The 17,231-nt window shown below is 40.2% G+C and overlaps 1 protein-coding gene across 1 annotated transcript in view; it reads left to right on the top strand.

Annotated features, from left to right (window-relative positions):
- tars1 (threonyl-tRNA synthetase 1) overlaps positions 1-17,231 on the top strand; it is a 40,219-nt gene that overhangs the window by 10,543 nt on the left and 12,445 nt on the right. The window contains exons 4-12 of the mRNA XM_072571647.1: positions 415-538; positions 1,028-1,149; positions 1,245-1,362; positions 6,205-6,269; positions 7,796-7,874; positions 9,097-9,243; positions 9,479-9,577; positions 13,082-13,248; positions 14,149-14,311. Of these exons, the coding sequence (XP_072427748.1) occupies positions 415-538; positions 1,028-1,149; positions 1,245-1,362; positions 6,205-6,269; positions 7,796-7,874; positions 9,097-9,243; positions 9,479-9,577; positions 13,082-13,248; positions 14,149-14,311 (1,084 nt within the window). The remainder of the gene's footprint in view (positions 1-414; positions 539-1,027; positions 1,150-1,244; positions 1,363-6,204; positions 6,270-7,795; positions 7,875-9,096; positions 9,244-9,478; positions 9,578-13,081; positions 13,249-14,148; positions 14,312-17,231) is intronic.

The following is a 17,231-nucleotide window of genomic DNA, read 5'->3' as shown; positions in this document are numbered from 1 at the left end:
TTTTTAACCTCATTTTAATGCATTAATCATTGATACTTAGACTGCAGCTGGCTATTCTGTAATTGCCATGCAATATGCACATTAGGTTTTGCCCCAGATTCCTAATTCCCAATTTTCTACTCTGGCAGAACTGTTGGTGATCTGCAATCTTCCCCTCACACCCCTGATGCTGTTGTCACTTTCTTGCATATCCTGTTCCTCCGCCTTAGCTGTGGTTGAACTGGTTACGTGGCTCATATTTAATTATGGAAATGTTATTGACGTACGTAATTAGAATATTTCCAAAGATAACTCTTTGTGAACATGCTTCAATCTAGACAGTGTGACACTGATGCAAGCATAATTTCTTCATTTAACAAGATTACTGTCTCTTGGATATCACTATTTTATTTGATGTGTTTGTGTTTGATACAGTCAGGGTTTGGCTGACAATGTGGTTATTGCGAAAGTAAACGGAGTGGTTTGGGACCTGGATCGACCATTGGAAGAAGACTGCAGTCTATCATTGCTTAAGTTTGAAGATGAGGAAGCTCAGGCTGTAAGTAGTCAGTGTTTAATTACTATGGTAAAACATCAAAAATGCTCAACAGGTCTCATTGCCAAGAAAAGCTAGAAGCCTGATTCCTGGCCTAACATGACATAGCAGTCCAAACCTGAATAAAGCCAAGAAAAGGGCAAGTCAATCCAGCCTGAATTAGCTTTGCTGTTCTGAGGGATTTCTGCATTATTTTGTATGTTTCTTCAAAACCTCTGAGTCAACATGAACTTGCTCAATTCTAACCTTTGATTCAAACTTTCTGTACAGTGATTGACTGGATTTTGCTGTCATTGGTAGCAGGATGGTGTGATGCCATTCACAGGGCAACTGGATTGTATGAACAGCGGTAGCTATGTATTTCCTATATAATTCTGCAATCTAAGTAATGAGCAGAACAGAGACTGAATTGAGGGACGTCAGTTAGATCCAGATACATTTCTGTAATGTTGTATAAAAGCTTTATTCCTAATGAGGATTATTGTATGCTAGGTATACTGGCATTCTAGTGCCCATATACTGGGAGAGGCGATGGAACGAGTCTTTGGAGGATGTCTCTGCTATGGACCACCAATTGAAAATGGATTTTATTATGACATGTTCTTGGAAGAAGGGTACATTTTCATTCATATGTTTCATTAGTTGCTTTTAGTATTCTGATCATCTATTAATAATAAACATTTTTTGAAAAAATATTGTTTTATAACAGAGGAGTTTCCAGCAATGATTTTCCGACTCTCGAAAATCTATGTAAGCGTATTATGAAGGATAAACAACCATTTGAGAGACTTGAAATTAAAAAAGAGACTCTTCTGGCTATGTTCAAGGTACACAGTTTTTAATTTTCCTGGGCATTTGTTTCACATTAGATGCTAAAAAAAAACCTGTTCCTTGCATCTGCTGATTATTTTGAATTAATTGGTTTAATGTGTAGTGCAGCAACTGCTTCTATGTCTAATCAGAGGAAGCTGAAATAATAGTCTAATTTTGCCTGACATTGCCATCGTCACATTATATAACATAAGGAACTATTGTGCTGTTAAAGAATCCACTGCCCATTTCAACTACTTTGTATACAAAAGTCATCTTCACAGACACATATATCTTTTTTAGTATTATTTTGCAGTATCTCTACACTTTTTTTTTACTGTAGATTAACTGATTTATATTTGAATTAAGTTGGAATTATCCAATGTAGAAACATAACATAGGAACAGGAATTTGGCGATTTGGCTCTTCAAGCGTGCTCTACCATTCAATATCATCAAGGCTGATCATCCTATTTAGAACCTTTTTTTTCGCTTCTTTCCACCCCCCATATCTTTTGTTTCCTTAAGCCCTAAGAATGATGTACAACTCCTCTTGAAAACCTTCAATCTGTTGTGGTTGTGTTCGCCGAGCTGGGAATTTGTCTTGCAAACATTTCGTCTCCTGTCTAGGTGACATCCTCAGTGCTTGGGAGCCTCCTGTGAAGCGCTTCTGTGCTGTTTCCTCCGGCATTTATAGTGGCCTGTCTCTGCCGCTTCCGGTTGTCAGTTCGAGCTGTTCGCTGTAGTGGCCGGTATATTGGGTCCAGGTCGATGTGTTTGTTGATAGTCTGTGGATGAGTCCCATGCCTCTAGGAATTCCCTGGCTGTTCTCTGTTTGGCTTGCCCTATAATGGTAGTGTTGTCCCAGTCGAATTCATGTTGCTTGTCGTCTGTGTGTGTGGCTACTAAGGATAGCTGGTCGTGTCGTTTCGTGGCTAGTTGGTGTTTGTGTATACGGATCGTTAGCTGCCTTCCTGTTTGTCCGATGTAGTGTTTTGTGCAGTCCTTGCATGGGATTTTGTACACTACATTAGTTTTGCTCATGTTGGGTATCGGGTCCTTTGTTCTGGTGAGTTGTTGTCTGAGCGTGGCTGTTGGTTTGTGTGCTGTTATGAGTCCTAGTGGTCGCAGTAGTCTGGCTGTCAGTTCAGAAATGCTCCTGATGTATGGTAGTGTGGCTAGTCCTTTGGGTTGCGGCATGTCCTCGTTCCGTTGTCTCTCCCTTAGGCATCTGATGATGAAATTGCGAGGGTATCCGTTTTTGGCGAATACTTTGTATAGGTGTTCCTCTTCCTCTTTTTGTAGTTCTGGTGTGCTGCAGTGTGTTGTGGCCCTTTTGAATAGTGTCCTGATGCAACTTCGTTTGTGTGTGTTGGGGTGGTTGCTTTCATAGTTTAGGACTTGGTCTGTGTGTGTTGCTTTCCTGAAAACCTTTGTGGTGAATTCTCCGTTCGGTGTTCTCTGTACCATCACGTCTAGACATGGGAGTTGGTTGTCCTTTTCTTCCTCTCTAGTGAATCGGATTCCTGTGAGTGTGGCGTTGATGATCCGGTGTGTGTTCTCTATTTCTGTGTTTTTAATTATTACAAAGGTGTCATCCACGTATATGACCCAGAGTTTGGGTTGAAGTTGTGGTAAGACTGTTTGTTTGTTCTAACCTAAGGCACAAGTCCAGTAGTTTAAGTATGCCGTCTTTGTTGATAGGTTCAACGTCCTATTGTCTGTTATGTCTGCCCAGCAAGTTGGCTATTGTTTCTTTGGCTAGTGTTTTGTCGATGGAGGTGAATAGTGCCGTTACATCGAATGAGACCATAGTTTCTTCCTTGTCTATGTATATTTCTGATGATGTCCAAGAATTCCTGTGTCGATTGTATAGATTGTCTGGATCTGCTGATCAGGTGTTTCAGTTTCTGCTGTAGTTCTTTGGCTAGTTTGTGTGATGGTGTCCCAAGTAGTGATACTATGGGTCTGAGTGGGATGTCTGGTTTGTGCACTTTGGGTAGTCCATAGAATCTAGGGGTGTTGTTGCTTTCAGGTTTCATTCTTTGTAGGTCAGACCTGGTTATCTGTCCGATTTTTTTTTTTTTTTTTTTCGTAGATTCCTCAGTGTGTTGTTTATCCTATTGGTGAGCTGTGGGGTGGGGTCAAACTCCCTCTTTTGGTAGGGGGAGACAACGGAACGAGGACATGCCGCAACCCAAAGGACTAACCACACTACCATACATCAGGAGCATTTCTGAACTGACAGCCAGACTACTGCGACCACTAGGACTCATAACAGCACACAAACCAACAGCCACTCTCAGACAACAACTCACCAGAACAAAGGACCCGATACCCAACATGAGCAAAACTAATGTAGTGTACAAAATCCCATGCAAGGACTGCACAAAACACTACATCGGACAAACGGGAAGACAGCTAACGATCCGTATACACGAACACCAACTAGCCACGAAACGACACGACCAGCTATCCTTAGTAGCCACACACACAGACGACAAGCAACATGAATTCGACTGGGACAACACTACCATTATAGGGCAAGCCAAACAGAGAACAGCCAGGGAATTCCTAGAGGCGTGGCACTCATCCACAGACTCTATCAACAAACACATCGACCTGGACCCAATATACCGGCCACTACAGCGGACAGCTCGAACTGACAACCGGAAGCGGCAGAGACAGGCCACTATAAATGCCGGAGGAAACAGCACAGAAGCGCTTCACAGGAGGCTCCCAAGCACTGAGGATGTCACCTAGACAGGAGACAAAACGTTTGCAAGACAAATTCCCAGCTCGGCGAACAGAACCACAACAACGAGCACCAGAGCTACAAATCTTCTCCCAAACTTTGAACCTTCAATCTTTTGGCCTCAACTACTTTCAGTGATTGGTGATTCCACAGGCTCATTACTCTGGGTACAAAAATTTTCTCATCTCAACTAACGCTTTACCCCTCATTCTTAATTCATGATTCCTAGTTCTGAGCTCCCCAGTCATCAGGAACATTGTTCCTGCTTTTGCTCTGTCTACTCCAATGAATATAGCTTTAAAGTTTTGTTTTCTCAAATCGTCTATTTGCAGTATATAGTAATATTTTTCAATATTTTTATAATTGAGAAATTCATTTCTATAATTTTACTGCACATAATTTGTTTTGTGAAATCTTTGAAACTTATCATTTAGCCTACATGAGACAATCTGTCCAAACAGAGATTCAGTTATGTCTGCTCTTCAATTGAGGAATAATGTTGCAGTAGAGTTCATGCAAGTTCAGATGCAGGCGAACCAAATGGAGCACAAGAAATCCTAGACTGTGTAATGAGAAGGGATTAGTAAGCAATCTGAGGCCCCTTGGGAAAAAGTGAGCATAATACAGTAAAATTCCTCCTCAAGGTGGAGATTAACCAGTGTAATTGATTCTGAAGGTAGGGACCTAAATCTAAACAGAGGAGACTATGATGGTGTGAGATAAAGGTAGGCTATGATAAATTAAGTGTTAGTTAAATGGAAGACATTGGATAGGCATTGACAAACATTTAAAGAGTGCACGGAGGAACTGCAACAATTATTTATTCCTGTCTGGGTACAAGAATAAATTTGGGAAAGGTGGCCTTGCTTTGGCCATCGGGGAAAATTAGGGATAGTTTTAGATCCAAGAAAGAGGCAGTTGAATTGGTGAAAAAGAGCAGCAGACCTGAGGATTGGGTGCAATTTTAATCAGACCCCGGATCTTTGTTTAATTCAATAAAATTAAACTACATTAGTATGTGCTGAAAGTGGAACTTAAATGTCCACTTAGGGTTGATTTTGAAACCACTTCACCTCAGGGAAGTGATTTTTCAATGGGAGCCCATCTCCCACTCAATGGAAACCATCGAAACAGGCATCATTTTTCGTTCCTTTTTTTGACTGACAAGAATCTGAAATATGGCAACTATTTTGTGGAACTCACTAATTGAGATTGTGTTCCTAGTGGGGAGCATAGTAATGATCTGGAATGGGCTTTCAAATCTTGTGAAAAATGAATACTTTTAGGGTAAATACTTATATATTCCTTCTCTTACTAATTGCTGATTGTTGATTTGGCCATTCTTTGCTGAATTGAGGTGGTGAAAGAGTATTAAACCTCCTGAAATCTCACCAAATACATTAGAGTTCTATTCATGAACTACATTTGCACAAAACTCCCATCTATTTTTGGGAGCAACCTGAGCCGATGACTTCATTAACCTAATCTAAGTTGCAGTGACCAATGGACACCAACCGAGCAGTATGTGTTTTATTGTCATTTTCTGTCATTTCATTCTATCCTGATATATGGGGCTGGTGAGACAAACTAATACTGTTGTCTTCAGAGACTTGCATATATTTCCCAAGGATGATTCAGAAATTGAAAGGAATTGATTTGAGAAATAATGATTGCATAACATTCACCACTGGATTAAAACAACAAAAAATGTTTTAAATGGAAATCTGATCTTTGATATTTTGGAAACAAATGTTGGATTTCACTAATTCAAAAGGGGAAGTAGCTGTTGATTTTCATTTTTAAGCCAGATAACTACTGACTCCTGAAGTTCATTTTCAGGGTTATACCAGCCCTCAAACAAAGCTAGGTCAATCTTCCACTTTCATTTAAGTCCTTGTGCATGTCTCTTTAGTGCAGGTGCATGTATTCTGTATCGTGAACAAATAAAGACGGGCTGCCATTTTAAATGTCAAGTATGTTTTGAAATGTGCACTTTTGTTAACTGCTTTACAACTTGAGTAAACTTTATGTTCTTTAGCTTTTACTTGGACTTATAAATAGTTATATTCCATGTTATTAATTCAGCATTTCTTTCAAATTTTTAGTACAACAAATTCAAATGTAGGATTTTAAATGAGAAGGTAAATACTCCTACTACAACAGTATACAGGTAAGGAAACAGAGCCATTAGCTTGGAAGGTTTTGTTTGATAAAATTAAGATTGCTTTGGGTGCATCTATTCCTAAATCTCTGTTTTTCTCTGCATATAAATTACAATAAACATAAACATCTGTATTAAAAATGTCTTTTTGGTAGTTTATCTATTGAAGATGATAATGGGAATTAAGTGAAACAGTCAGTTAGGTAAACCCTTCAATCCTGAGCCATCATTTCTGCCCAAGATGACTGACCAGAAGTATCATATCTTGTTATAAATCACAATGGATAAAGAGTGGAGTTGGAAAAAGTACAGGGTTGGTTTTGGTGGTGGTGGTGGGGAGGAGTCAACATTTCAGGTCGAAACCTCTCTTCAGGACTCCTGATGAAAGGTTCTGATCTGAAATGTCAGCTTCCCCTCCTCCTCCTCAGAGCCATGGAGATGTACAACACGGAAACAAGTCCCTTCGGTCCAACCTGTCCATGCTGACCAGATATTCCAACCCAATCTAGTCCCACCTGCCAGCACCCGGCCCATATCCCTCCAAACCCTTCCTTTTTATATACCCATCCAGATGCCTTTTAATTGTTGCAATTTTACTCTCCTCCACCACTTTATCTAGCAGCTCATTCCATACATGTACCATCCTCTCCGTGAAACAATTGCCCCTTAGGTCTCTTTCACAACTTTTCCCTCTCACCCTGAACCAATGCCCTCTAGTTCTGGGTTCCCCCACCCCAAAGAAAAGACTTTGTCTACTTATCCTATCCTTGCCCTTCATGATTTTATAAACCCCTAAGGTCATCCCTCAGCCTCCGACGTTCCAGGAAAACAGCCCGTCCTGACTAACCTCTCCCTATAGCTCAAATTCTCCAACCCTTGTAAATCTTTTCTGAACCCTTTCAAGTCTCACAACATCTTTCCAATAGGAAAGAGACCAGAATTACACGCAATATTCCAAAAGTGACCTAACCGATGTCTTGTACAGCGGCAACATGACCTCCCTACTCCTGTACTCAATACTCTGACCAATAAAGGATCTGATGCTTTTTGACCTGCTATGCTTTTTCAAGCTCCACTTTTTTATCTACTCTGATTTCCAGCATCTGCAGGTCTAACTATCTCCAAGTTGCTGTATATCCCAATATGGCGAACATTATTTAGTAATAAAGAGTCCATCGCACACTCATTGTGTTAGAATCAGAAAATTATGACTCCACTGTTTCAACAGAAATTCTTAAGCTTTGAATTAAAGCACAATATTGAGGCATAGCTAATGTTTGTTTGACTGACCTGACAGTGCTTGATACTGATTAAACTGGAAAGGGCTTTGACTCTCTCTAATTTCAAAACAAATTGCTTGAATTGTATTTAGCCACCGAGCATCTATTATATAATGAATGTTTAATTTGGGGACTTGATGTTCCCATTTTCTTGAATATAGAAATTTGTACTTTTGATAACTCTGTGCGATACGTCATCAAACAATTTGCTATAATGAGAATTTGATTTTAACTTCTTTTATGCCTTGTTTTGAGATGTGGACCCTTGATTGACTTGTGTAGAGGACCTCATGTCAGACACACTGGAAAAATTAAGGCTCTAAAAATTCACAAAGTAAGTGTTTTACACCCTCCTGTGTTCCAGTTCCTCAAAATAGTAATTATATTGTGCTCCTTTGTGAGAAAATTCTACTAAAACAAATAAAAATGTCCACACTTTTATGAAAAGTATTTTAATTTGGTCTTGCCACTTGCATTTAATATGCCTGATAATTGTTTTGGTTAATTCAAGTGACACTTAATCTAATTTGGAATTGCAAAATACTTGTGCTTTTCTGATTTGTTTCAAGTGCAAACTTTATAAGATTATGTTTTAAAACTGTATGGTTAAGGGGTCCTATGATCTACTCTGAATCCTGCACAATACGTCAGTACAGCATTCCACATATGGGCACAGTAGAGACTGATGCACTTGAAAGTTGCGAGATTTTCAGACTCATGGATAAGGTCATTTGATCACTTTGGTTAGACTGTTAGTCTGAAAGTCTTGGAGATTTTAGGAATGTTAGGTTTTGTAAAACAGTTATACTTTAAAGTGACTCTTTCCTTCCAAGATAGGATGAAGATGTGCTGTTTAGAAGATTGCTAATTAGCATTTCTATCTGGATACAGGCTCCTTGTAATTCACATTGCAATGGAGATGGATTTTTTTAGAGGGGAAGCCGACACAGCAAACCATTAAAACATTGCATTACATTTGTTTCTTTAAGTATTATTCAGTGTTTCAGATGTCTTAATGTACAAACGTGTGCACTGGGAGAGAAAACAGACAGAGACGGTTAGTCCTGATTGCGAATGTAGGTCGGAACTCTCGTTGGATTGAAGAAATCAAGTTTGTGAAGACTTAAAAGTAGTTGGGTGAATTTTCTAGCTTTAACCAAAAGGAAAGATCTCAAAAGTAACCCTCATTGTGAAAGTCAGTTTAAGGATTAGGAATTTTCCAGCTGAAAATGGAAAAAAGAAGCAGGACATTCAAAGTGATAAGTATCTTTGGACTGTTTCCTAGAGAAAGAAATCTTCATTTTAGAGATGTAGTAAAGCATTAATGGTGGTGACAGGGGATATGATTTTGCCGGGTGGGGGATTGTTAGAAGTTAGGTTTGGAGGGGTGCTCTTCTGTTTTTCCAAGTGTACGTTACCGACTGAATAGTGTTTAGACAATGCTGCTTGTTTATTTGCAGTAAAACTCTTAAACTTTTAAATTTGTAATCTAGAATTCAAATTTTTAAAATTATCATTCTTGACTGCATGGTAACATTTGATCTTTGCGTTTACAGAATTCTTCCACTTACTGGGAAGGCAAGTCGGATATGGAGACGCTACAGAGGATTTATGGAATTTCTTTTCCAGATACAAAAATGTTGAAAGAATGGGAAAAGTTTCAAGAAGAGGCCAAAAACAGAGATCATAGAAAACTGGGCAGGGTTAGTCTGAAACAATTGTTGTAATAAAAAATCTTGACTACTGTAGTTCTGAAAAAAATTGTTAACTCTATGAAGCCCATTAATGGGATCATTTTATGATGTGTTGTATTTTGCCCTTTAACATTTAGCCTCTTTATATGGCTTAAAAACCACAGTAAATAAGGTTATTAAATATATTTTAGCTGCTCAATGATGCTTTTCTCAATGCAATAATTCTGAATTTTTGCATTTTCAGGAGCAAGAGTTGTTTTTCTTCCATGAACTCAGCCCAGGAAGCTGTTTCTTCCTGCCTAAGGGAGCATATGTATACAATGAGCTCATTACATTCATTAGGGTAAGAGTTATTCAATCAAGTTTTTGATTCAGGTTTATGTATCTAAACTAATTAATTACTTTTCTTGTGAAGAATCTCGAGAAACATTAGGCTTTTTGCAGTCTGTCCTAAAGGAGCAGGGATAGAGTCATGAAAGAATGTAGTAGGAGTAGGGAAAGATAGGCAGGTGGGCAGAGGGGGTGGGGTTGCCTTGTTAGTAAGAAATAAATTTAATATGAGGAAACAAAGGGTCAAATGGTGTAGAATCTGTGTGAGTCGAATTGAGGAACTGCCAATATGTGTAGGAAAGACAAAGTTACAGTGATCATGGGGGATTTCAATATGCAGGTGGACTGGGAAAAGCAGATTGGTAATGGATTGCAAGAAAAGGAATTTGTGGAATGTCTACAAGATGGCTTTTTGGAGCAGCTTGTGGTAGAGCCCACTAGGGAACAGTCATTACTGGATTTAGTGTTATCCAATGAGGCAGACTTGATAAGGGAGCTTAAGGTGAAGGAACCCTTAGGAGGCAGAGATCATAACATTGAATTTACTTTTCAATTTGAGAGGAAGAAGATAGAATCAAAAGTAACGGTGTTTCAACTGGATGACAGCAATACAGAGGCATGAGGGAGGAGCTGGGTAGAATTGACTGGGAGAGGAGCCTAGCAGGAAAGACAATGCAACAGCAATGGCAGGAGTTTCTGGGAGTAATTCAAGAGACACAGCAGAGATTCATCGTGACGTAAAAAAGACATGGTACAGGGAGGGTGAGGCAACCATGGCTGACGAGGGAAGTCAGGGATAACATAAAAGCAAAAGAGAAAGCACATGTGGCGAAGAGCAGTGGGAAACCAGAGGATTGGGAAGCTTACGAAGACCAAAAGGGGGGCCACAAAACAATGAGGGTAAGCTACCCAGTAATATAAAGGAAGTCTGTAAGAGTTTCCTTTGATATATAAAGGCAAAAGTGGACATTGGACCACTGGAAAATCATATTGGAGGGATAGTAGTGGGGAGCAAGGAAAGGGCTGAGGAATTGAATAATTACTTCGTGTCAGTGTTCGTGATGAAAGACATGAGTAATATCCCAAATATTCAGGAGAGTGAGGGGGCAGAGCTGAGTATGGTGGTTATCACCAAGGAAAAGCTGCTCGAAAATGTGAATGGCCTGAAGGTGGATAAATTACCTGGACCAGATGGAATACAGTGTTCTAAAGGAAATAATTGAAGAGATAGTGGATGTGTTAGTGGTGATCTTTCAGGAATCGCTAGAATCCAGGAGAGTTCCAGAGGACTGGAAAATTGCTCATGTGACTCATGTTTAAAAAGGGAGTAAAGCAAAAGACGGAAAATTACGAGAAATCGGAAATGACCAATTAACCTAACCTAGGTTATGGGTAAGATCCTGGCATCCATTGTGAAGGATGAGATTTCTGAATTCCTGGAAGTATATGGTAAGGTAGGACAAAGTCAGCATGGTTTCATCAAAGGGAAGTCATGCCTGACAAATCTGCTAGAATTCTGTTGAGGAAGTAACAAGTGGGTTAGACCAAGGAGAACCAAGGGTGTTTTCTACCGGGACTTCAAGAACACCTTTGACAAAGTCCAGTATGGGGTGCTACTGAATATGGTAAGGGCTCATGTTAGAGGCAAGATGCTAGTATGGATAGAAGATTAGCTGTCTGACAGAAAGCAGAGAGTGTGGATAAACAGGTCCTTTTCAGGATGGCAGCTGGTGACAAGTGGTGTCCTGCAAGGTTCTGTGTTGGGACCAGATCATTTCACTTTATACATTAACAATCTAGATGAAAGAACTGAGGGCATTCTAGCTACATTTGCAGATGATACAAAGATAGTTAGAGGGACAGGTAGCATTGAGGAGGTGGGGAGGCTGCAGAAGTATTTGGGCAGATTAGGAGAGAGAGCAAAGAAGTGGCAGATGGAGTTCAGTGTAGAAAAGCGTGAAGTCAAACTTTGGTGGGAAGAATAGAGACATGTGAATTTTCTCCCTATTTAGGAAACTGTCCAAGTCTGAAGTGCAAAGAGACTTGGGAGCTCTAATCCAGGATTCTTTCAAGGTAACCTTGCAAGTTGAGTCAGTTGTTCAAAAAAAGCAAATGCAATGACAGCATTTATTTTGAGAGGTCTTGAATATAAAAGTAGGGATGTGCTTCTGAGCCTCTATAAGGCCACATTTGGAGTATTAAGTGCAGTTTTGGGCTCCATATCACAGAAAGGATGTACTGGCCTTTTTGGAGTATGTTCAGAGGAGATTCATGAGAATGGTCACAGGAATGAAAAGGTTAACACATGAGGAATGTTTGAGAATTCTGAATCTATTCTCGATGGAGTTTAGAAGGTGGGGTGAGGGGGGCACCTAATTGAAACATACAGAATACTGAATGGCTTAGATTAGATGTTGGAATGATCTTTCTATTGGTAAGAGAGACTAGGACCCAAGAGTAAAGGGAAGACCTTTTAGAATGGAGATAAGGAGAAACATCTTCAACCAGAGAGTGGTGAATGTATGGAATTCATTAGCACAGAAGGCTTTGGAGGCCAGGTCATTCAGTATATTTAAGACTGAGATAGATAGGTTCCTGAGTATCAAGGGTTACGGGGGGGAAAGAGGGTGAAGAGGGTTTAGAACCTTATCATCCACGATTGAATGTTGGAGCAAACTCAATAGGCTGAGTGGCCTAATTTCTGCTCATGTGCCTTATGGTCTAAGAAAAGGTGAAATAGCCTAATGCTCATTTGTTCATCTTTTGCATATGTTGGGAGTGTGGTGCTGGAAGGGCTTATGCCTGAAACATCGATTCTCCTGCTTCTCGAATGCTGCCTGACCTGCTGTGCTTTTCCAGTACCACACTCTTGACTGATCTCCAGCATCTGCAGTCCTCACTTTGTCCATCTTTTACATATGAATACTTTAAGTTGTATCATACCAAAATGGAAAATTAATGAATAACAGACAGAAAGCCATCTTCAGACAGGTTTGCATCTCATTCTGAAATAGTAAAGAAGTTTCATATGCTTCTTTCTACCACTGAAGGATACAGTAAGATGCATCAGTGATGTAGGTTTGTTTTATGAATAAAATAAGAAGTACCTATTAATATAGTAAATCGTTTGTTTAATATTTTAGAATTTTGCTTTAATTTCTAATGTTAGAAAAGTGCAAGTGATCCCTTTCAATGTTGGTGTATCATGGTGACCCCCAGCTAATGTTTGTGTAGATCATAATCTGTACATTCACTGGCATGAGTGACTGGTTCCTGTCTCTGATTTCAGTTTTATTTCTTTGACCTCTCCCTCAGTAGGTGGAATCAACTATTAGTGTTCATCGGTGTTCAATTTATAAAAAGCAAGCAAAGCATATTCTGCATTACATGTTCCAAATTGAAGTGTCCAGCTTTTGCTGATGCCTGTTTAGGTCTTCTGGTAGCAATGTGCTATGCAATTTGAGGTTTAGGTGTAACTTTGATTATTGTATTGATAAATTTCTGTGTTTATTTTTAGAGCGAGTACAACAAAAGAGGCTTTACAGAGGTGGTGTCTCCCAATATTTACAACCACAAACTGTGGCAGACTTCAGGACATTGGCAGCACTACAGTGAGAATATGTTTTCTTTTGAGGTGGAGAAGGAAATATTTGCCCTAAAACCTATGAATTGTCCAGGTCACTGGTAAGTCATTGAATTCCTGAAATTTCAAACCCTTCTGCATTTTTTCCTACTTTTTTGAGACCCTTGCAAGATAGGTCTGTAATTTTGTACCACAGTCGCCAGAGTCCCAGAGGACCTCTCGGACTGCCCTCTTGTTCGTTAGCGAGAGAGAGAATTGATGGAGAGTTTAATCTGAGGATATCACTTCACTTTAATGTGGAGTTGTGTTTCTGCGCTTGAGAATGTCTTTAGCGTTCTTTTGCAAACTTTTCCTCCAAGCTAGACTCTTTAAATTTGATTTTGTTTTCACGCAGTCTTTGTGGAGAGGAAAGAAGAACCATCTGATGAATAATTACAGATAATGATGAATAATAATTCATACACCATGTTTCATCTACAGAATTTAGACTGGTTCCACGTCTCTAATCAAAAACCGAAACTGCTTTATGCCGGAAATATATTTTGTTTCTTTTTAACTAAAAAATTAATAGATTTAAATTTAGTACCCAGTATTCTCTCTCCTTATTGTTGATCATTGCTTTTCTTTTGTGAATTGTTATTTAGTTTCCTACCCCTTGCTACTTCCCTGTCTGTTTTCAAAACAGCCTATAGAGCCGTTGTTTTGAGTGTCTTCTTGGCTATTACTCAAACTTCTCCACTACTCCACTCTCATTTTTTTTTAACGCTGTTAATTCTGAACCAGTAGTGACCAATTGCACATGTATCAGTGCCAGTTTTCCAAAAGAATCTGGCTATCTTCATCTCCCTGGGGTGGGAGGAGGATACATACTGTATACCAGTTGCAGATTGATTCTGGTGTTAAAGAGGTTTAGTATTCTAATAAAACTTTTTGAAATGTCAACTAATTAAGCATAATTTTGTTTTAAATGAAAATGCTTTCATAATTTGTCTGTATTTTAGTCTCATGTTTGATCATCGGCCACGGTCTTGGAGGGAACTGCCATTGCGATATGCTGACTTTGGAGTGCTTCATCGTAATGAGCTGTCTGGAGCGCTGACTGGCCTGACTCGGGTCCGCAGATTCCAGCAAGATGATGCTCACATTTTCTGTACCATGGAACAGGTATAGTCATGCTATACAGGGCATTGGTAAGACTGTATCTGGAGTGCTGCGTACAGGATATTAATGCATTGAAAGTGGTTCAGAGGTTTCCTTGACTAATACCTGGAAAGAGCAGATTGCTTAATGAGGAAAGGCTAGGCTTGTATCCTCTGGAGATTTGGGGAGAGAGAGAAGTGACTTAATTAGATGGACTTGCTCAGATGGGTGTGGAAGTGATATTTCTTAGGGGCCCCATTGTGATTGTACTGACCTCAAAGCCCACCTGCTCCAGACATGTGTAATAACATTTCTGAACAGGTTTCTTAGAAAAATAAGTTAATTCAAGAAAATGGACTTTTGTGAAATTGTCTTGTGGAAGAGCCAGAAGTCATAGTTTAAAAAATTGGAACCAACTATGACAGAGATGAGGGTTTTGTTTTCTCAAAGGGTTGAGAGTCTTTAGAACTCTTCCCCCCCCCCCCTCCCTCCCCCCCTCCCTCCCCCCCCCCTCCCTCCCTCCCCCCCTCCCTCCCTCCCTCCCCCCCCTCCCCCCCTCCCTCCCTCCCCCCCTCCCTCCCTCCCTCCCTCCCTCCCTCAAAATGCAGGGGATACAGAATCTTTAAATATCAGGGTTGGGGGTGGGATGTAGAATTGAAGAGTTGAGATTAAAATCAATCAGCCTTGATGTTGTTGTATGGTAGAACAAGCTCAAAAGGCCAATTGGCCTACTTGATTCATCCATCTCTTTCAGGTTTTTTTTGATTCACACAAGCAGGCTGCTTTGTCTGGATGGTGTCAAGCTATGGAGTGTTGTTTCAGCTGCACTCATCCAGGGAGTATTTTTCTACACTTCTCTTTGTGCCTTGTAAATGGTGGACAGACTTTGGGGAGTCAAGACATGACTAATTTACTGCAGGATTCCTAGTCTCTGACTTGTTCCTGTAACTATTATTGAGATGATTGAGCAGAAACTGAACCAGAAAATAGTAAGCCTCAGGATGTTGATAGTTGGAGCATTCAGTTAAGTTAGCGCTTATTTACTGTCAAGGGGTAGAGATTAAGTTGTCTCTTATTAGACATGGTTATTCCCTGGCATTTGTGTAGTATGAATGTTACATGCCACTGGATATTGCCCAGATCTTGTTGCAGTTAGACATGGACTGGTTCAGTGTGTGAGATGTCATGAATAGTGCTGAACATTGTGCAATCATTCTGCAAAATCCCCATTTCTGACCTTAAGATGGAGGGAAGGTCATTGATGAAGCAGCTGTCCATGGTTGGGCCTCAGACATTACCCTGAGGAACACCTGCAGAGCTGGCCTGAAGCTGCAGTGATTGACTTCCAACAAACACAGCCATCTTCCTTTGTGTTAGATATAACTTCAATCAGAAGAGAGTTTTCCCTGTTTCCCCTTGTCTCCAGTTTGCTAGAGCTCTTTTGATGCTACTCTTGGTCTAATGTAGTCTTGATGTCAAGAGTAGTCACTCTCGCTTCACCTCTGCAATTCAGCACTATTGTCCACATTTGAACAAATGAGGGTAGGAACTAAGTGGTCCTGGCAGAATGCAAACTGGGTGTCATTGAGCAGGTGCTGCTTGGTAGCACTGTTGATGACACCTTCCGCTTTACTGATGATTGAGAGTAGACTAGTGGAGTGGTAATTAGCCAGGTTCCATTTATCCTACTTTTTTGTGTACAGGGCACATCTTGGCAATTGTCCATGTTGTCAGTATTGTGCCAATGTTGTAATTGTACTGGAAGAGCTTGACTAGGGGTGCAGGAAGTTTTGGAGCACAAGACTTCAGTATGACTGTCTGAATGATGTCAGGGCCTGTGGTCTTTGCAGTATCCAGTGCTTCCATCTGTTTCTTGAGGTCATCTGAAGTGAATCAAATTGGCTGAAGTCAGGCATCTGGAGGATGCTGAAATGGATCATCCACTTGTCATTTCTGGCTGAAGATTGTTGTGAATTATTCAACCTGTCTTTTGCACTGATGTGTTTGGATTTCCTGTTATTGAGGATAAGGATATTTTTGGAGTCTTTATCTCAGTGAGTTGTTTAATTGTCTACCACTATTTATGCCTTGATGATGTAGTCTTGACACAAAGCTTAGATGTGATCTGTTGGTTGTGGAATTGTTTAGTTCTGTCTACCGCTTAGTGCTGCTGCTGTTTGATATGCAAGTCATTCTGTTTTGTACCTTCACCAAGTTGGTACCTCGTATTCATATATGTCTGGTGCTGCTTATATTCCAGCACACTCATTGAGCCAGAGTTGATTGTCTTTGATTGTAATAATAGAGCGGGGATGTGCTGGACTGTGAGGTTGCAGATTGTGCTGGAGTATGATTCTGCTCTTGCAGGTGGCTTACTGCGCCTCATAGTTGTGCAGTCTTGAATTGCTTGTTCTGTTTGAAGTCTGTCGCATTTAACACAGTAATATTGCCCCACAGTACAATGTTAGGGTATTCTCAATGGGAAGATTGGACTTTGCCTTCAGTAGAACTGTATAGCGATCACTCTTGCCAATACTGTCAGGAACAAATCAGTCAGTGGCAGGCAGATGTTTGAGGATAGGATCATGCCTGTTTTTCCCTAACTTCCTGCTGCAGACCCAGTCTAGCAGCTAAGTCTTGTAGGACCTGACCATCTTGTTCAGTGGCTGCTGAGCACTCTTGGTGGGCATTGAAATCCAATATACATTCTGCACCCTTTCTACCCTCAGTGCTTCATCCAAGTGATGTTCAACATGGAGGAGCCTTGATTCATCAGCGGAGGGAAGGTCGTACGTGGTAATCAGCGGGAGGCCACGTTGACCTGGTACCATGAGACTTCATGGTATCTGAAGTTAATGTTGAGAACTCCTCAGGGAAACACAACGCAAAAAAAAACTGCTTTAGCTTAAAGACTTCTAATCTTAAAGTTATTTTAGTTTAAAAC

This window comes from Chiloscyllium punctatum, chromosome 1 (genome assembly GCF_047496795.1).
Source record: "Chiloscyllium punctatum isolate Juve2018m chromosome 1, sChiPun1.3, whole genome shotgun sequence".
NCBI lineage: Eukaryota > Metazoa > Chordata > Chondrichthyes > Orectolobiformes > Hemiscylliidae > Chiloscyllium > Chiloscyllium punctatum.
Note: the sequence above shows the minus strand (reverse complement) of the source record. Positions and strands in the feature narration are given on the sequence as shown.